At 43.2% G+C, this 14,919-nt stretch overlaps 1 protein-coding gene across 6 annotated transcripts in view; it reads left to right on the top strand.

Annotated features, from left to right (window-relative positions):
* The window catches only part of NRK (Nik related kinase), a 93,274-nt gene extending 79,236 nt beyond the window's left edge, over positions 1–14,038 (top strand). For 5 of the 6 annotated variants that reach the window (XM_081963762.1, XM_081963761.1, XM_081963764.1 and 2 more), the window contains 2 exons: positions 4,606–4,745; positions 7,699–14,038. In XM_081963762.1, the coding sequence (XP_081819888.1) occupies positions 4,606–4,745; positions 7,699–7,782 (224 nt within the window). In that variant the 3' untranslated portion in view covers positions 7,783–14,038. The remainder of the gene's footprint in view (positions 1–4,605; positions 4,746–7,698) is intronic. The other variant, XM_081963763.1, reaches the window with a different exon arrangement.
* The last annotated feature ends 881 nt before the right edge of the window (positions 14,039–14,919 follow it).

Below are 14,919 nucleotides of genomic sequence, written 5' to 3'. Positions count from 1 at the left end.
CAGAGCCTGGGGAGGGCAAAAACGCCTCCCCCCCATGGTGCAGGAGGCCGACTAGGCCACACCATCATGGCCACGCCCACCCAGCAACTGGGCAGAGAATCCGTTGCTGAGATTTTTGAAGCCCACCCCTGAGTTACTTCCTCTTTGGTGTTGCCATTGTCACAATACTTTACCTTCCCAATATTTTTTTTTAAATTAATCAGAACGGCATGAAATAATTGACACATGTCAAGGCAATTGTCCTCCCTGGTTAATTACTGTTTAACACTCTCTGTACAATGTCAAGTTCTCACATCTGACAATCTAGCATTAGCTGCAAGGTGCAAAGTTCTCCGAGATAAAAATACTATTGGCTGCTGGGTTTTAGAAGGGAAAAGTCCTAGCTTTGGGTATTGAACATGTCTGGAAATTTAAAAAATATATCCTGGAGGAAGCAGGCTAATACCAGAAGGAATCTGGAATGCTGTAGATTTGTATATTTTTCTATCTTGGTACTTTGTGCAGCTGATAAGGCAGAACATATTTTCTTTTCCCTATTAACGTAGAGCATCGCCTCCAAGCTGCTTCAGAAACCAAGTTCTGAGGTTGCAAGGATGGAAGCAACAGAGATGGATTTGTGCAGGGGGGAAGACCCAGGATCGATGAACTGTAATAAATGTTGAGCGGAAGGAAAAAAGACATTTTTAGAGAAAGAACAAAGGCAGGGATGAAAAAACAGTGTCGTCTTTGTTTTTCTCTAAACATTGCTTACGGTTCAAGGGGGCCTGTGTTGTTTTTTTCTCAAGTATGAATAGATATCCAGTCAAAGGTATAGAATAACAAGAGTTGGAAGGAACCTTGGAGGTCTTCTAGTCCAAAACCCCCAGAGCCGGAGCATTTACAACTTCTGGAGGCACGTTTCCCCCTGATTAATTGTTCTCACGGTCTGGAAATTTCTCCTCAGTTCTAAGTTGCTTCTCTCCTTGATTAGTTTCCACCCATTGCTTCTTGTTCTACCCTCAGGTGCCTTGGAGAATATGCTTGACTCCCTCTTCTTTGGGGCAGCCCCTGAGATATCGGAACACTGCTATCATGTCTCCCGTGGTCCTTCCTTTCATTAAACTAGACATAACCAATTCCTGCAACCGTTCTTCATATGTTTTGGCCTCCAGTCCCCTAATCCTCTTTGTTGCTCTTCTCTGCACTCTTCTAATCTGAACATCTTTTTTAGATCGTGGCAACCAAAAGCCACACTGTTTCAGGAGGCTATTTAATCAATCAGAATAGAGTTGGAAGGGACCTTGGAGGTCTTCTAGTCCAACCCCCTGCTCAAGCAGGAGACCTGTAACCATTACAGACAAACGGCTGCCCAGTCTCTTCTTTAAAAACCTCCAGTGATGAATGACCCACACCTTCTGGTGGCAAGACATTCCACTGGTTAATTGTTCTCACTGTTAGGAAGTTTCTCCTTAATTCCAAGTTGCTTCTCTCCTTGATTAGGTTCCATCCATTGTTTCTTGTCTTGCTTTGCCTTCTGGTGCTTTGGAGAATAATTTGACCACCCCCACCCCCCAAAAATGCTGACTTATTTTGACCAGCTGCTGCATCATCATCATCATCATAATAATAATAAATTTAAATTTATTAGCCGCTCCCTTTCCAGACAGGACTCGGGGCGGCGTACAATGGAGCATATAAAACATATACAACACATAAAGATACATATATACAGGACATACATGCATGATTGCTACCAATAAAGCAATTCGCAAAATTTTAACTGGTGGAGAGAAGGGAGGAAGAAAATGATCAATATAGTTTGAGAAATGAAACATAGGGAGCTCTTTAAGAATTTAAGGCAGGCTAGACTGGCAGAGTCGTTCCAGTAATTGGAACAAGGAAGCTTAACTCCCGAGGGAAATTAAAGGGGTGAAGCTACCGTACTTAAGTTGTTCACTCTTTGAAAGATGCAGAGCTGAAATGTGCCGTTTTTCTGGACAAGGAGCTGATACTTTGAAAACAAGACGGCAGGAATATCATTAGAAATTGATCTTTCTTTTTCTTTTCTTTTTTTGCTTCAGTCAATTCGGCCGTTCGAATCCCTAGCGCCACGTAACGGAGTGAGCTCCTGTGACTTGTCCCAGCTTCTGCCAAACTAGCAGTTCGAAAGCATGTAAAAAATGCAAGTAGAAAAGTAGGGGCCACCTTTGGTGGGAAGGGAACAGCGTCCCGTGCGCCTTTGGCGTTGAGTCATGTCAGCCACAGGACCACGGAGACGTCTTCGGACAGCGCTGGCTCTTCGGCTTTGAAACAGAGATGAACACTGCCCCCTAGAGTCGGGAACAACCAGCATGCATGTGCAAAGGGAACCTTTACCTTTTACCTTGCATCATGAGTTTTATAATGTGTGCCTTCTATGAAATTTAGGGATGTGGGGGTATATTATGATTTCCCCAAGAAACCTAGATAACCCATGCAATTAGGAGCAAGGCTACACCAATTTTTCCAATGGAAGATAATCTCTGTAGCTCAGGGTTGAACTCCAGAGGCCTTGGTGGTCTCTGAGCTTGGTAGTCGCCTTGCAGACATTTCATTACCTGACTAGGTATCCTCATCAGGGCTAGTGAAGGTGGGGTTTGCTCTCTCTTTAAAACCAGAACTATCCACTCCAACAGCAAACCCCCAGATAAGCAGGGATTGACACCAGACAAACAATCAAGCAGAAAACAATACCTTGATCTGGATTTAGATTACCTGTGGAATTAGGGGCATGGCTGCACCAATTTTTCTAATTGAGGATAATTTGTGTAGCTCAGGGTTGAATTGTGGAGGCCTTGGTGGTCTCTGAGCTTGGTAGTTTTCTTGGAGACATTTCATTATCTGACTAGGCAACGTAATCAGGGCTAGTGAGGGTGGTGTTTAAGACTAGAATGCATGCTATCCAGCAGCCAACACCCAGATAAGCAGGGATTAACACCAGACAAACAATCCAGCAGAAATCTATACCCTGATCTAGGAACTACCAAGGAAGACATTTCATTACCTGTCTTGGTAACATCAGCAGTGCTAGAAGGAAGTGGGGCTTGTTCCTTGTTTAAATCAGAGCACATCCACTCCAGCAGTCAAAACCCAGATAATCAGGGATTGACACCAGACAGACAATCCATCAGAAAACAACACCCCGATTTCGGGACTACCAAGGAAAAAAAACAGCTGGGTAGGGAAAGGCACCATAGGCTTCATTTCCCCCCTCCCCCCCCCCTGCCAGCTACATCACGGAGATCAGAAGGCCCAAGGCACAGATGCCATCATCTATTTATAGGAAGCTGCAGCTCTGGGATTGCAGCCTGGTGATCGAACGATAGAAGGAGCAAGCTCAGGCTTGCCTAGGCGGGAACAAACAGTCCGTATTTTTGGATGCCCATCAACATCTGGAAATGTTATCTAACAAGTTATTTATGAAAGTGTTTCTCTTCTTATGTCAGCTGGAAAGTTTTCCCTGTGCGGTTTGGTTGGTTGGTTGGTTGGTTGGTTGAGTTGATGGGTGGGTGGGTGGGTGGGTTTGGTTGGTTGGTTGATTGGTTTGGTTAGTTGAGTTGATGGGGGGGGGGGGAGTTGGTTGGTTGGTTGATTGGTTTGGTTGGCTGAGTTGATGGGGTGGGGTTGGGGGGGTTTGGTTGGTTGATTGGGTTGGTTGGTTGGTTGAGTTGATGTGTGGGTGGGTGGGTGGGTGGGTGGGTTTGGTTGGTTGGTTGATTGGGTTGGTTGGTTGAGTTGATGGGGTGGGGTTGGGGGGGTTTGGTTGGTTGATTGGGTTGGTTGGTTGGTTGAGTTGATGTGTGGGTGGGTGGGGTTGGTTGGTTGTTTGATTGGTTTGGTTGGTTGAGTTGATGGGGGGTGGGTGGGTTTGGTTGGTTGGTTGGTTGCTTGCTTGATTGTTGGTTGGTTGTTTATTCTATTTCAGTAACTACACATCTCAGTAAATGACTGGGCGGCTTACAATCTGGAACATCTACAATTAAAAACTCTACAATTTAAACCTCTACAATTAAAAAAAATTCTACCCTTTAAAAAAATAAAAATTTAAAAACATTTTAAAACAAGAAACAATAAGAAAAATAGGTGAAAGTGTTAAAAACCATAGAAAGCATTAAAACGTCGAATTCGAGGTAGACACGAGAGCCAAGATGTTTGGCTGGTTAACAATATAGCCAGGAAACACACACACACACAGACACACACACACACACACCTCCCTTCTTTATTAGCCCTCTACCTTATATCTAGGTTGCATTCCCCCCACCTGCCCCGTGAAAGGCTTGGAAGCAGAATTTGAAAAGGACCCACAATGTGGTTCCATATGTATATATAAGACAGTCCTGTCCTAGCTAAAGCCAAAGTTGCACAAGATTGTAATTCTTCTTGTTATCAGGTGGCGCCTTCACTGCGAATACCAGAAATAGCGGGGGGGGGGGGCAATTGCTACTGCCAACAGCTTCCCGTGAAGAGAGCCATTTATCCAGGCCTTCCTCTGCCACTTGTCTTCGTGGTTTTTCTTTTTTCCTTTTAAGGAAAAGCTCCATTAACGGTTTGTTTCTTCCTTCCTTTCTTTTTTTCTTCTAAAAGCTTATCTTCAGTCCAATCAGGTGATGGGCTGGGGCGAGAAAGCAATTGAACTGCGGGCGGTGGAAACGGGATGCCTGGAAGGCGTCTTTATGCACAAGAAAGCTCAGAAGTTGAAATTTCTCTGCGAAAGGAACGATAAGGTACGTGGTGCAGAAGTTGGGAGGCGGAGGTGGGAGGAGAGATTTATCCAAGCTTTGCTCCAGAAGAGGGCTCCGGTGTTTTTAGCTGTGCTCCTAGAAGAGAGACAAGACATCTTCTTGGTGAAGAAGAACCTTCTGAGAACTTTGATAGAAGACTAGATTTCCCCCACGTTGTAGTTTATGCAGATGTTGGATGGGGTGGGAGGGCATTCATCCACACTTTGCTCCAAAAGAGGGCTCCGGTGTTTTTAGCTGTGCTCCTAGAAGAGAGACAAGATATCTTCTTGGCGAAGAAGAACCTTCTGAGAACCTTAATAGAAAGTTGAAGAACCTACTGTGTTTCCCTGAAAATAGGACAGGGTCTTATTTTCTTTTGACCCCTGAAATAAGTGCTTGGCCTTATTTTCCGGGAGGTCTTATTGTTTTTGAGGTGCGGGAGGCGGCGAGCATGGTCACCTCGTGGCTGCTGCTGTGTTGCAACAATTTCGGGGAGGGCTAATTTTAGCGCATGCACTCAAAAGCCTCATTGGGCTTATTATCCAGGGAGGTCTTATTTTCAGGGAAACAGGATAGTGAAAATCTTGTTCGAAGACTGAATTTCTCTTCCCATATTGTCTGCAGAACATGGTGGCTCATGAGGTTAGGACACTGGGCTGACAACTGGCAGGCTTGTGTTCGAGACCCGGTTGCCACTACAGGCTAGGGCGAGCTCCTGTCATACACTCCAGCTCTTGCCGACCCAGCTTGAAAGTGGATGACCTCAAGTAGATAAAGGGGTACCACTTTGGTGGGCAACTTCACGGGTCGTGAAAGGAACCCCTCAGTGAGTATCTCTCGGCCAACGGTGATATCGCCGTTCGATCTGTTGAACCAAGAAGCACTTTGGGGCTCCTGACACGACTGGAGTAATTGTCCCCCTACGGTAGTTTCCTTACCTGCTGAAACTTCAACCCTGTTTTTGTGGGGTGGGTGGTCTGGGATCAAACTATCCGGAAGACACCAGCTGGAGAAACCCTTGGTGGAGATTGCTCCTCACTTCACAAGGGTTGTTAGATCTTTGGGAAATGTCTCCATTTGTTGACCCAAAAGAATAAATATACACCCTTTCCTTTCTTTGAATATATAGCTCTGGTGGCCTTTTCACACAATCTCTCTCTCAGCAGAGAGAGAGAGAGACCCCTAAAAATGACATTTTTATAAGGGGTGGCACAGTGGTTAGAGTCCAGTACAGCAGGATAATTCCGCTAGCTGCAGTTCAGCACTTCAAATCTCACCAGGCTCAAGGTTGACTCAGACTTCCGTCCTTCCGAGGTGGGTCAAATGAGGACCCCGATTGTTGGGGGCAAAAGGCTGACTCTGTAAACCTCTTAGAGAGGGCTGTAAAAGCACTGGGAAGTGGTATATAAGTGCTTTTGATATTGCTATTTTTGTCTTGTGTTCCATGGTCTGAGCTTCCTAAAAGGAAGACAAACACCAAAAGATCAGTACCAATTAACTGAAAATCATATCTCAGGTTTTCAAATATTCGTAATTATTTACCTTAGGCAATGTCCTTCCATAAAGTGGGGAAAAAGCATAAGCAGAACGGCAAAGACACCATCAGATGATGATTAACATGTCGAACAAGCTGAAAGGAAGAAGTCTCAATGCTGCCAAATGTTTCAAGTTGGGATTTATGTGCAAATATTTAGGTTAACCGAAAACAAACTGCAGACATGCTAACTGCACATAAGCAACATTGGCAGTCTGTAAACCAAGGCTTGGGGTAGAAGCTTCCATGCTTAGGATCTCTTATGCTAGCCAGGAATCTTGATTGAAAGTCTGGCTGTATTCAGCAATCATAATACAGGTAGTCCTTGGACACACAACGTTTCATTTAGAGACCATTCAGAGATACAACGGCACTGAAAAAAAGCAACGTGTGTCCTTTCTTCATACTTAAAACTGCTGCAGCATCCTTTGGTCGCATGATGAAAATTTGGATGCTTGCCAACTGACTCATATTTACAACGGTCAGAGTGTCCAGGGATCACAGGATCCCCCTTTTGCGACCTCCTCTGACAAGCAAAGTCAATGGGGAACCCAGATGTTACTAACAATGTTCTGAGCCAGGCCTCCTTAAAAAGCATGAAGCAGAGTCTTGGTCCCCTTTTATTTGCACGACTGTGAATTCCTTTCATTCACAGTCAGCAAGTCTTGGCAAACAGTCGTTCAGAGGAATGTTTATCCACACGAACCTTATCTCGCTTGGAGAGCTGCCAGATAACTAGTTTCCAAACGCAGGGCAAAGCAAAACTTGGCACAGAGTCTCTTATAGTCACAAACAGAACTTTCCACTCTTGAAACGACCGAAGGAAGAAATTGTTTCCTGCAAAAGCCCCCTCCCCATTCGCTCCTCTTTTGTTTCCTAGGGGCGGGGCCAATCACCTCCAAGGTGTGGCTTTACTCCCAAGTCGACCCTGCTTCCTTAGTTGTTCTTGTCTTCTGGCAGCCCTGCGCTTGCGCACACTGGGAACAGGCTCCAGCTGTTCCTCTGCCTCACTGCTGCCTAGCTCCCTCTCTGCCTCTGATGCAGAGCCCTCGCCTGAGCTTTCCTCAGCCCCCAGGACTGCCCCATGCTCCTCCCCAACCTCCTCACCGTCCGACTCTGATGCCAGCTCTACTGGCTGCCCGCGGGCTACAGCATATAACAACTGCAGTGATTCACTTAACAACTGGGGCAGGAACGTGATAAAATGGGGCGAGACTCACTTAACAAATGTCTGACTTTAGCAGTGTAAATTCTGGGTTCAGTGATAAGTCAAGAACTGCCTCTGTTTTTGATCTAATGCTTTGGGTGAAAGCTGACTTCATGTTTATGCACTTTGAAGTATTTGCACTGTTATCAAGTTATGCTCAATGTTTTTTTTCTAAAAAGGTAGAGTGACACTTTTCTTATCTCTCTCCCTTCAAGGTATTTTTTGCATCAGTTCAGTCTGGCGGCAGCAGCCAAATTTACTTTATGACACTGGGCCAAAACATCCTGTTCAACTGGTAAATGACTTTGGAGTGAAGTGAATATTTGACTTTCCCAGTTTCTATGAGCCATCTAAACCCTTGAGTTCATTTCAGAAGTCGCCCCCCCCCCCTTGTTACTGCAACAAAAAGGAAAAGAAAACCCCCATGTTCTTCACAGAAAATTCTTCCATTGCAGACAGTACAACTCTTGCAAGTGTATTGTTTAAAATTTGCCATCCCAGAGCACCTGCTTTTTAAAAAAAAAAACCAAAAACAAAGCTTTTTTGCAAAGCAGAATTGCCCCATGGAAGCCAGGCATCTTACAAAGTATGCACAGAACTGTTGGGGGGGGGGGGGGGGGATAATTTTTTTTGCACGAAGATTGTAATGTTGTTTTGTTCTACGTTCGGGGGGAAGGGCGTTTTGGGTGAAACTGGGCACCCAGCTATGGCATATTCCGTGCGAGGTGGAGGCAAAAACTGTTGGATGGGCTAAATTAGTTTGGTAGGGCTTCCTGTTTTTTCAAAAGCTTCCTTTCTCAGGTAGATCTGCCTTTTCCCCCAAATGCCCAAGTAACTTCTTTGTTTGCCGAGAGATTTCACAGCCCTTGTGAAGCGTTCGTTCCTTGCAGAATGAATTTCTCTACAGGGAGAAATTCCCAGAGGAAGTCGGTGTTCTCAGCAATTTGAGGCTAGAGGCATCCTCGGGGGCATCAACACCCTGGTTTCTAGCGGATTTAGCAATTGTTTATTCCTAAGTACAGTCTCCTCTTGTGCCTGTGACTCCATCAGATTTCTAAGGATGTTCTAAACCATGAGGGGAAAAAAGTCCTCAAGAAAATAAGAGCACACCTAGAATCCTGCATCCAGTTTTGGTCACCACACCATAAAAGATGTTGAGACTCTAGAAAGAGTGCAGAGAGGATTAGGGAATTGGAGGCTGAAACATACGATGAACGGTTGCAGGAACTGGGCATGGCTGGCCTAGGGAAGAGAAGGACCAGGGGAGACCTGACAGCCGTCTTCCAATATATGAGGGGCTTCCACAGAGAGGAGGGGGTCAACTATTTTCCAAAGCATCTGAAGGCCGGACAAGAAATAATGGAGGGAAATAAGCAAGGAGAGATTCAACCTAGAAATAAGGAGAAATTTTCTGACAGTGAGAACCATCAACCCGTGGAACAGACGTTGCCTTCAGAAGTTGTGGGTGCTTCATCACTGGAGCCTTTCAAGAAGAGACTGGACTGCCATCAGTCAGAAATGGTGTAGGGTCTCCTGCCTGGGCGGGGGGTTGGACTAGATGACCTACAAGGTCCCTTCCAACTCTTATTAATCTAACTAAGTTCCCGCTCATCTTTACTCACTCGAGTGGTCCTTAATATTTGAAAGAGACTATTCCCATCCATCTAGGATTCAGGCCTTTCCCATTTTTGATTCCTAGATCTCAATGGAGAACTTCCATTTAAGCATGATGTTTCTAATGCAGTGATAAGACACAACCGTCCCTCTCAAAGTGAGGTCCGAAGGCCACTGCAGACTTCTAACTGGAATGACCACAATGTCCACTAACCTCACTGGGATTTACCTGCAGCGAGAGCCTTCTTGAAGTTAAGTTACCTTTAAAAAAAAAAAGAAGCAGGTATTTTATATCAGTAACGTCTTATGGATAGGAGCCATCTCCAAATGACACACTGTGTTTTTCCACCATAGTATTATATTCTCAGGGTTTGCAAATCGGGTTGGACTATTTCTCAGGTTTGCAAGACTTCGCTAAAGTTTGTACAACCCGTTGGGAAAACGCAAGGCACATTTTTTTAAGGGGATGAACACTTTCTGCCAAATTATTTTTATCCAAGGGAGAAGAAGTGTCTACCTGAGGACAATGTGGGGTATGTGAAGGATTTAAACAGGCTCTGGATTACATTCCAGCATGAAATTGCTATCAGAATTATTATTATTTTTCCTGGGGAAAGCTTGTGTTTGTGCTTCCAAGAGTTGTGGGGTTCAGTTCCCTAGATTTCCAATTAAACACACTGGGCTGGGAATCTTGTCTCTCTACAAGTCTCTGGAAAAACAATCATTGTTCAATGGAATCCCACTGTTAGAGGAAGAACCAATTGTTACATTCCTACTAGCCGATAACCCGGTATTGTCTGGGTATTTATTTATGGGGGGAAATGTCCAGACCAAACGTAATTTCTAATGTTGGATTTTCCCCCTTACCTTGTGGAGTACTGTGAAGCCATTACCATGGCAACTCCACTGCACTGTACAGTAGAAGCCATTTTATAGTAGTACAGTAGAAGCCATTTTAAGGCACAACAGGCTGTATCTTAACAGAACTTACCCCCACAGTATTTTTCTCCAGAGAATAAGTCATCTGTGTACCAGGTTTGGTTGAAATTGCTTGAGGCGTTCCAAAGTTATGCTGGAACACACACACACACAGCTATAACTTGTTTTTTATTTTTATGGCGTGTTCATCTTAAAGTGATAACCTTTGATTCATTCCAAGACCCACAGTCATATTCTGCAGGATGGTGTTGTGCAATTTATTTTCTTTCTTTCTTCAGTGTCGACCCCTCGCCCTGCTCACTCATGTCCCGATTCGAGTATTTTTCTGAGTTGATCAGAACATAAAATACAGAAATGCAAAGGAACAATGAAAACAATGGGGGAAAAGAGGAGGAAAGAGGGAAGAGGAAAAAAGCGTAGGGTAAAGGAGAGAAGAGAAAGGAAAGCATTGGCTTCTTTCGGTGCAGTAGAACAAGGTAATAACACGCAATCTCAACTTTTCAGTTTTCATAATCACATATATTGGCCATTTCTATAACGACCAACCCATCTTCCTTTCCCCTTGACTGTCTGGATTTGAAATTGGCACACGATAAGGAAACTTGCATTGTGTCCTAATGAAGTAACTGGTGTGCTGCGTGAAAAAAACATTGGGTTGTTGGCATTGTTTACAAATGGCTTTTGTGTAACACAGTAGTGATAGGTAGCTACGAAGTGGATGTGTTGTTAGAAGGGGTAAAATAGTTTCTTCTGATTCTGGCCATCAGTAGAGTTCATTTGGAAGGGATAGCATTGGTTTCCGGATTGTTCTCATAACTCGTGTTGCATTTCAGTTTAAAAATTGAAAGTAGAGCCGAAAAATAATACTTTTATTAAAAAGCGAAAACCCTGGGGAAAAAGAGGGGAGAAAAGTAGGAATTCTTGTACCCAAGCGCGAAAACACATTCCTGAGTCAGAGATAATAAGATTGAAACAGAATAGGTGGAAACAGCTGCAATCTATCGCTTCAAAATTATTTGGCGTCTTTATCTCCATGCTTAAGATTCTCCTCGCGTTTCTTTACTTGATAAAAAAAAAACCTTTTAGAGTTGCTTGTTTTTCCAATGCTCAGATATTGGGAGGGCCTGAAAACTGAAATGCTGCACTATTTATTTCCTCTGGAGGCTTTGTCAGAGTAATTGGGTGGAGAAAAATGTTTCAGTCACTGTTTTTTACAACTTTGGAGGTAATACCTGAACACAATGTTTCTCCAATTTCTAATATATATATAGGACTCTTTTCCAATTTGATGCTTTCTAGTTCCCTGATATATATATACACATACACACACACACACACACTCAGTCCTATATATATATTTGCCTTAGGCGTCTGGACAAAAACCAAGAGTAAGCTTTCACAGGAGGATCAAATGAAGAAAGTCACTAACTAACAGACAGACTGACTGACTGAACAATTGCAATAGTAGCTGGGCTGTTTAGCCCTTGGTGGAGAGCAAAGAAATCAGTATGCTCTGGGTGGAGAATTCTGGGAGTTGGAAGCCCAGATATCTTAAAGGCTTGCCTGGGGATTTCTGGGAGTTGAAGTCATCTCAAAGTGCTCAGGGTTGACCAACCCTGCCATAGACCAATGAGGCACATTTCAATGCTCAACCTGACTAACCAGTTTATAATAAATAAATAACCCTCAGGGATTCTTATTTTCAAATCTGCTTATTTATGAAGCTAGCAGAATTGTGGCTCCATTTAGCACAACTTATGTATTTCCCTTTCTGTTCATGCTCCGTTGCACTCTTTATCCAATCCGATGGTTCCCTGCTAGCTACACGGACAGGCTAGGGAAGACTAATCTGTTTGTCAAAAGCAGAATAAGTCCCAGGAAACTTCTATGTCTGGAAGCCCCTGACGGGTCCTGCATGCAAATCGACCATAATCCCATTTTGCGCATTTACGAGGACATGAGATTTAACTGTGAATTGCAACCCTGAAACTTAACACACCCCAAATGTTTTTTTTCCCTTCCCCCTACTTTGCTAAATCATTCATTGAGGCTCATTTTTGGGGTGCATTTGCGCTAATGAAGTGAAGCCCTTTCTTACTCCTAGTAAATAATTAGTATGGCAGGTAACGTAGGAGTTTTGATTCCCGCCAAGTAGGCAGGAAGGGAAGAGGGGTCAATTTTACTGGATCCATTTAAAACAGAGCGAGAAGGAATTTGGTGCGTGCACCTGCCGGGACACAGATGGTTCTCTCCGACAGATGCTGTCGGTGTTCTGGCTGCATGCCTCAACCTCCTGGGCTTGGAACAAGCAGGAGGACTGGTTTCTGAGCAAATATACAGAGGGGTGCAAGATGCAACTTGTTATTTTCCCACTAGTTGAAAATAAATCCAGCAGGTGGGATTAAATCCAGCATGTTTTCCTGCAAAAAGAGTGTCGTCAAATAGTTTAATCTTTAAAAACAAAAAACTCATCCTCCTAGATTTTCCGATAGTCCAGGAATGAAAAGAGATGAGGATTTTTTTTAAAAAAAATTGAATTTTAGGTTTTCATGGGAAAAGAAGAGGAAATAATTTTAAATGCAGAGTCATCCTTCTCGCCCTACCCCCTTTTCTCTCTCTTTCTCTCTCCTCCCTCTTTCTCTTTTTTCTCTTTTCTCTCTCTCTTTCTCTTTCCCTCTTTTCTCTCTTTCTCTCCACGCTCTCGCTTTCTCTCCCTCTCCCCCTCTCTTTCCCTCTTTCTCTTTCTCTTTTCTCTCTCTTTCTCTCTCTCTGATGAAAATGGTTTCTTTTGCGTCTAAGCTTGTCGAATCCAAGTCTGAAATTAACAAGAAGTTCTGTATTGCTTCAGTTTAATTACAAAATGCAGCACTGTGAAAAACAATCAAGATCAATAGTAGATAGCCACCCCCCCCCAAAAAAAAAACCCCCACCAACAAGCGTTCCAAGAAATAATCAAGCAGATGAAACTCCACTGAGAGTATAGAGGAAAGTTAGTAGATAAAAGAAAGAAAATGTTAGCAGAAAGCCAAATGAAGGAGAAGAGGACTGTTGCAATTCTAGATGGGCGTGGGAAGTCCGAGGGATATATATATATTGAGAAGGCTGGTATTGAAGGACTCATAGCAATGTTTTAGATTTGTGCGGGGACTGCCTGGAGAGTGAAAAGATTTCAAAGCGATTGGTAACAAATAAACATCTAGACTTTCGAGACTTCAACGTATTCATTCCTAACATTTTGTTTATTCTTTTAAGGGGATGTATTGCATTAAGCAATGATGTTATTTTGTATGAAGCTGTCGAGAGCGCAAAAATGTCAGTAAATGTACTACAACATTGATGGCCCAATTCCCAAGGATTCTTGACATTTCTTTAGTGTATCAAAAGTACAGATAGTCCTTGACTTACAACAGTTCGTTTAGTGACTGTTCCAAATTACAACAGCACTGAAAAAAAGTGACCCATGACCGTTTTTCACACTTATGACCATTGTAGCAACCCCCCTGGTCACATGATCAAAATTCTGCTGCTTGGCCACTGACTCGTATTTATGACGGTCTCAGAAATTCTGGGCTCACCTGTGGTTGTAAGTCAAGGACTACCAGTGATAAGGCAATAAACGTATGGTTAGTCTGGGAGTGGCTTTAGCCCAAACTTGTGGGACGTTGGAACGTTTTTATGCTCTATGCACTATATATTAAATGAGATATTTTGTGTGTGTGTACTATAACTTCATAATGTCAAAATTGTATATTTGAAAATAGAAAAAAATAAAAATAAAGCAATATTCTGGGGGGGAAATGGAAGCGTATGTTTTCAAACATGGATATGCTGGCTTTTATTTTTCTTTTATAAAATGGCAGGAAAAACTGAGCTGCACCCTTGTTTTGCTTCCTTTTTCTCTTTCGTATCAAGTCTCAGCATTTTTGGAAGCCATAAATTGTGTGGAAAGATTTGGACCGAAGCATGAAATATAAATAGAATAAATAATATATTGAGTTTGTCCTTGAAAGTTAACTCCATGAGTATCTACAAAAGTCTTGTGATGTTGTGAAAGAAAGCGCCTTGCTTTCAGGGAAATTACCAAAATTACCTGCCCTCCCATACACAGAAACACACACACACACACACACACACACACACACACACACACAATACATTCAAACAAAGGTAGGTCCTCGGCTTACAACAGTTCATTTAGTGTCTGTTCAAAGTTACAACAGCACTGGAAAAAAGTTACTGACAGTTTTTCACACTTATGACTTTTGGATCCCCATAATCATGTGATCAAAATTCAGGTGCTTGGACCACTGCTTCGTACTTATGACGGTTGCCGTGTCCCAAGGTCACGTCATCCACTTTTGCAACCTTTTGACGAGCGAAGTCAAGGGGGAAGCCTGATTCTCCGACAGATTGGCTGCAGTGATTCACTTAACGAAAATGGCAAGACAGATAATAAAACGAGGCAAAACTCAGCAAATGTCTCACTTAACAACAGAAATGTGTGGTTGTAAGTCAAGAACTACCCGTACACAGTTTGGAAGCGAGGGATATATTAAAAGTGGGCATGATTACAACTTAACGTTTCTTTTTTTAAAAAAGACCACATTATACTGTCGTAGTCAGTCCACTGCCTGCCATGTTAGATAAGAACAGCTTATGTGTTATCCTGTAAGCTGCATGGTTTTAACAAAGAGACCAAGTAGGCTGTTTAGAAGTATTCCTTTATCTTCTGTGGCTCTAAGATGAAACTTGGCATTTTAATTTGATATCCCTGTTTGTTGGGATGACACTTGGATCTGCTTTTTCAATGAGAAAAATTGCTCGGCACTGAAATTGCTTCTCCGAGAAATATAGCGCAATTCCGTTTACAAGTTCAGATGCTT

Source organism: Natrix helvetica, assembly GCF_964273705.1.
Source record: "Natrix helvetica genome assembly, chromosome: 11".
NCBI classification, from domain to species: domain Eukaryota; kingdom Metazoa; phylum Chordata; class Lepidosauria; order Squamata; family Natricidae; genus Natrix; species Natrix helvetica.
The sequence above is the reverse complement of the archived record's forward strand: the minus strand, read 5'-3'. Positions and strand labels throughout refer to the sequence as shown.